The sequence below is a fragment of the Cryptomeria japonica genome, chromosome 2 (genome assembly GCF_030272615.1).
Source record: "Cryptomeria japonica chromosome 2, Sugi_1.0, whole genome shotgun sequence".
NCBI classification, from domain to species: domain Eukaryota; kingdom Viridiplantae; phylum Streptophyta; class Pinopsida; order Cupressales; family Cupressaceae; genus Cryptomeria; species Cryptomeria japonica.
In genome coordinates this window covers 208,870,690-208,876,689 of record NC_081406.1, presented here as the reverse complement: position 1 = coordinate 208,876,689, position 6,000 = coordinate 208,870,690, and the positions used below count along the sequence as shown (strand labels likewise).

Sequence of the window (6,000 nt, the reverse complement as noted above, 5' to 3'; positions counted from 1 at the left end):
AGAAGAGATAATTTTGTGGACTTCCCTATTTTACAAAATTTTCAACCAACAAGACAGAACCACCAATGCCTTGGCTGCAACCAATAGAAAATCACTAATGCCTTGACTGCTTTTAGACCTATTGTTGCCATACCTTACCAAAAAAAAATACTTATTTGAATAGTGCTTATTGCGGAGGGCCAAAATATTTTCCCTTTGAAACTATTTTTTCCTTGTTTGCTCCTATTTTAAACGGACTATATTTTAAAATATCCCAAACTGCTTGACATTGAACCAAACCACTTTCCTGCTTTGATTGAAGAAACAATTTCGACTTGATCTAAATGGTTTGTTTTAATAGAGCTGGATAACTCTTCCACAAGGGAAAGAGATAAAAACAAAATAGAGCACCCTATTTGGAGGCAGCCAAAATAACAATACACTTACTTTGACAACTTACCTTAATAGGATTCTCGCGACAACACCCGAATTCATGCTATCCGTGTTAAAAGTTTCCGACAAAAAAGTGTGGCAACAAAGAAATTACTATAAATCTATTTAACCGGTGTATAATGTCTTAAACCCCCACATCCAATGTTTTGAATACAATACAGCGCTTCACACCTTATCGGCTTAGATCAACACTGTTTCAGAGTGGATTGAATTGAGGTTTTGGGTTTTACAATGTCGAGGGAACCGCCATCCTCGGCCGCTCCCCCTCTTGTTCCTCCCCGTCCCCCCCCCTCCTACTCCTCCTCCTGTACGTGAAGGGGTTAAAAAATCAAAGAGAGCAGACCCAGCAGAACTGATAGCCATGTACGAGGCAAAGGGGCTGAGCTCCACAGCAGCATCTCACCAGGCCATTCTCGACTTGCAGAAGGTTCTTTCTAAAGTGGTATCTCAAGTAAGGACTTCCCCAACGCGCAGGAACGAAGCTTTCAAGTCGGATATAAACACGCGCCTCGCCATACTAGAAATGAAAGTTGATTCAAAGCCAGGGATAGGCCAAATGTTGGGTCTTCAAGTCGCAGCAACCGCAATTGTACAGACCGCTCCTCATGTTTTCAGGGCCGTTGGGAATATGTGGAGCAGTGTGCGGAACTCTACCAAGTAATTTTCTCGCCCTGTTACATATTACCATTGTTTGGAGAATGTTTTCCAACTCAGTTTAGGGTTTATTTGTTCATAAATTAAAAATTTTGCTAAATGCTTCTGGCGAGGGTGCATTTCTCTCCTTGTTAAATGTTTCTATTTGTGACGGTGAATTTTTGTAAATAATTTTTGGGAGATTCTGGATTGTGTTTGAATCGTACAGGGTAAGCTTGGCCACATTCTTTTCTTTTGGTTAGTTTTCTAATTATTTGATGAGATTGCATTTCGCTCTTTGTTAAATATTTCTATTCGCAATGGTGAATTTGCTAAATAATTTTTGTGAGGTTATGAACTGTGTTTCTACAGTGTACGGTAAGCTTGGCCACATTCTTTCGGCATTCTCTTCTGCTTTTTTTCTTTTAAAACATGGGGAGCTTGTTTAGGAAAGAATATCAGTAGTTGAGTATATACCAAAAGTTGCAAGAGTATTTGTTATAGTTTGATCCATTAACTGAACTTATTCTCATTATTTAAATTAATATTCAATATCAATATTTCATTACTTGATAAATTTTAGTTGAGAATATGGGTTCGGATGCATTCAAGGCATTGCTGTATATATTTATGTATCCTTTATACTAACTTATGAGGTTTTACCTAGGTTACAGCCAATACGATGTAAAAGGAACTAGACTGGTAATAATGTAATATTATTAATTTAAGATTATAATTCAAAAAAGTAGAGATGAATGAATTCCATACACAAGTGCACAGATAAAATACGTAATGTAACACACTCTTTCTATACATATATCACAATTACAGTTTGAGTGTTCATACTCTTCTTTCTATTCGCAATCTCCTCTCTACACACTTCTCTATATTTTCTTACATTCTCTTGATAAAATACGTAATGTAACACACTCTTTCTATACATATATCACAATTACAGTTTGAGTGTTCATACTCTTCTTTCTATTCGCAATCTCCTCTCTACACACTTCTCTATATTTTCTTACATTCTCTTCATAAATACCAGCAAGATACAATATATTATTATAGAACTTGACTGTTAGTCATTTTTTTTCCAGTCCCGGTATTTTAGATCTTGTAGTTGACTTACAAGGTGTTGTTGTATCTCTGGTCCTTCATGGTATTGGATAAGCTCTGAATAATGAATACCTTTGATGAAGAACTGCCAATAGGCAACATGGGTTAAGTGTTCCAGTGAACCCCATATTCACTACATCACAACCCAGCCACACATCCACCGGGATTATGGCTCGCTGTATTGCAGGGAGGAAAATTCAGATTGGCTCATGCAAGTGTCTCCCATTACTATTCCACCATAACCAATTTGGGATAATTTTTTTTTTTTTTTTGCTCGGTAATAGTTGTTGATTTTATTGAGAAATCGGGTTTTGAACTGGCCCGAACCAGGTGGGGCTACAACTAGGGGTCCACCTCCCCATAATCATATACATAAATATAAAGATCAGCGTTTTCACTACTGACCAAGCTCTCCCTTTTCTTGATGGTTAAGGCTTAGGATAAAACTCTCTTCTTTAGATCTCTTCTCCTTCTTCCTTTTAACCTCTATCCAACCCTCCTCACTTGCCTTTTCCAATAACTTCAAATTCATAACACCCAAAACATCCTTACCCCCTACCTCTGTGCTTTGCACACCAAAGCAATTCACATTTATTGCCCCTGAGGCGCACCCTATCTCTGAATCTGAATTAGCCTTCAACTCTTGCCTTTTCTCTCTTCTTGCTTGCTCTGCAAAGGTGCCCTTATTAACATTATCTTTTGCTACAGCTTCTGTCCCTTTTGGCTTGCCCTGCTTTAGCTTCTCGCACTTTGAAGCACCAGAACAATCTGTCTTCTCTATCTCCATTCTTTTGACATCTATTTGCCCATCATTCAGAACCTGAGGAATCACCTTATCCACTGTATAGAGTTGAGGAGTCACCTCTTTCCACCAAGATGCAGATTTTTCTACTTTGAGTTTGTCACGAGCTGCAGCTATGTGCCCAGTTTTAAAGCACCTCCTGCATCTAAAAGGAACCCCTTCAAAGTCCACCTGTTGTACCCAACTACTCTTTGATGATTTAATAGAAATCTCTGATGGTAGATCTTTAGACACATCCATTTCTACCAAAATGTGGGCAAAGGTTATGTGTAGCAGATTTAAAGATCCTTCATCAGTCATCAAGAAATTTCCTAGAGAGTTACCTACAGCCTCAAAACAGGAGTCAAACCAAAATTGCATGGGAAGATTCGGCAGCCTAACCCACAGAGGAATTTGATCAAAAGATTCCGTCAGAGGGTTAAAGGACGGATGCCATGGTTTCAACTCAGCATCAATGGACGACTATCCTCCCAACACCAATGACTATCACAGAGAATCTTATTCCTATCAGTTTCATTTTCAAAAACAACAACGAAAAACCCTCGTGCATGTGGATAAATTTGCACACAACTAGTCACAATAGGTTTCCAATGTACAAAAATCCATTTATGGAGATCACCTAAAGATGGCCATACTCCTCTGAAGCACCCAATGAGCCCTAAACCTGAGAAAACCCTTACATTATGATCCATTTCTTTCTCCACCTCCTCTGTCAGAGTAACAGTAACAGGCTCCACCATCGAAGACACATTTAAAGCAGTGGGAACAACCGAAATACCTGTCTGCTGAGAATGCAAACCCTCATGTGGCTTAGACAACATCCTCGTTCAACCATGCTCAGCTTCATTCCAAACCCCCTTAAATTGTCCACTTCCATTCTTAGCTCCATGAGGTGGGCAAAACCCCTGCCCTTGTCCCATAGCGTAAAGACCCTTGTTCGCGCCGCTACTTGAACCCTTGAAACCGCAGCTAGGACTTGCCAGACCACCGCGTTTGGAAATAGATGCAAAAGCGGATGGAAAGCCTCCATGGCGAACCATGGTAGCCCAACTAGCATGCCCTCCGTGCTGGAAATGATCAGCAGATGGCCTCCAACCAGCCGAAACCCTAGCAGCAGCAGTAGCGCGCGGCATCGTTGGTCTCTAACCTATTTTGATGGAATAATTGAATATTATTTATATTTGGGTATTGTGTTCATTAAATTTTGGTTACACAAACTCTCATTTGATACATCAAAAGAGTAATATTGGGTGCATGGTTGATGATAAGCTTGATGTTGGGATCATTTGGTCAAGTCAAAGTGCTTACTCCTCGAGAGGGGCTGTAGTTTGCAAAAGGGATTAACTTTCACGCATGTGTCTTGACCATCAAGTTTTAGACAAGCTCACCATCAAAGATTCCTCATAATGCATGGAGCTATCTTCTTTATCAAGTCGGACCTACGTTCTAGTGATCATTGAATTTGAAGCAGGGTTAAATAAACACCTAAGATCACTTTTTGTACACATGAATTGTTAGTAACACCTTTTTGGTTTTTCTACTGCATCATCCACTTTTCAGAGTCTCATGAATATTGCATTGGAGCTTTTTTCTTTGGAAATTCGCACTCAACTTCTTTGATGACATTTTGGAATTTGGACAGTGATAAAACATGGGAAGATTATTCCTATGTGCAAAGCTGTCACTCCAATCCAAGAGTTTGAGGCAATTCATGATACTGCCAAGAACCAGGGGAATATCTCTCCTCTTTCTGCCCTTATTCCTGTATCCATTATATGCAGCTCCTTTCATACCTTTCATATGCAGCAATTTAAAGCAACACATGTTGCTGATCTTATATCTCATTCTGCTTGTAATCCACCCCGTATCTCACCTTCAAGAGCTGCATTCACTTTACTCAACTATCCTAGAATGGAGAATTCTTTCACCGCTTTTCATCCTCAGTCATTTAAACCTGCTGCACAACTCCTGATTGTGGCTCACACTTACAATAAAGAGCAAACAGCTAAACCTAATGACAACCCCAGGCCAAACATCAATCTGATTCGGAAACTACCATCCATTTGGCTTTGTCCAATAGCAATGGCACTCTGAGTGGCCTTATAAGGGCCACGGATTATCAAAACAAGCAACAATAGTCTGATCAAGAATACAGTCCCTTGCTAAAATAAAATCAATAAAGCATCAAAGAGAACCAAAGAGGAATAATGAACAGCATAAACAAGCTAGAATAGAGATTGACTATTCTCTGTCATTGCTATCAATAGGTCCATGGCATGACATAGGCAATTGAAATTATTCGTGAAGCATCAAGGGAAAAAATGTTTGATTATGAAAAGTGAATTGACGAAGTGCAGAAAATTAAGAAAGAAAAGAACAAAGTAAAAGACACAATAAACAGAACACTCAGATTTATAGTGGTTCGCCCAAATTGGCTACGTCCACTTTAAGTAGGGGAATTCTTTTAATATTCTCAGTTCAGATTACAAATAATACACAGCAGCAAATATATATATAACTCCAATACAACTCAGAAAGAAGCCGAACAGCCAAGAGAATTGGAGGGAAAAAAACTATTGGCTTTTCATCTTCAACAGTCTCCCACTTGAAACCTAATCGCTGCTGCAGAGATTCCCCTACTTGCCCTGCTATCAAAGTTTGACAAGGCCGAGAGAAGTCCTACAGAACTCAAACTTCTCCCTTGTCACAGACTTAGTAAAAGCATCAGCCGGATTCACCTTTGTATCAATCTTCGCAACCTGTAACTTGCCTTCTTCAACCATATGACGAATGAAATGATGTTGCAGATCAATGTGCTTAGAGCGACAATGAGATGAATGATTATTAGCCATAAAGATGGCACTGCAACTATCACAAAAAAGAACATAGTCATTCTGTTTACACCCAAGCTCACTCAATAACCGCTGCAACCAAATCATCTCTTTGGCCCCTTCAGATAGAGCCATATACTCAGCCTCCGCGGAAGATTGAGCAACTGATTGTTGCAATCTGGAAGC

The 6,000-nt window shown here is 39.5% G+C and overlaps 1 protein-coding gene across 1 annotated transcript in view; it reads left to right on the top strand.

The window, feature by feature from the left end:
* Positions 1 to 541: 541 nt before the first annotated feature.
* The window catches only part of LOC131074964 (uncharacterized), a 36,854-nt gene continuing 31,395 nt past the window's right edge, over positions 542 to 6,000 (top strand). The window contains exon 1 of the mRNA XM_058011717.2: positions 542 to 1,089. Coding sequence (XP_057867700.2) covers positions 794 to 1,089 — 296 coding nt within the window. The 5' untranslated portion in view covers positions 542 to 793. The remainder of the gene's footprint in view (positions 1,090 to 6,000) is intronic.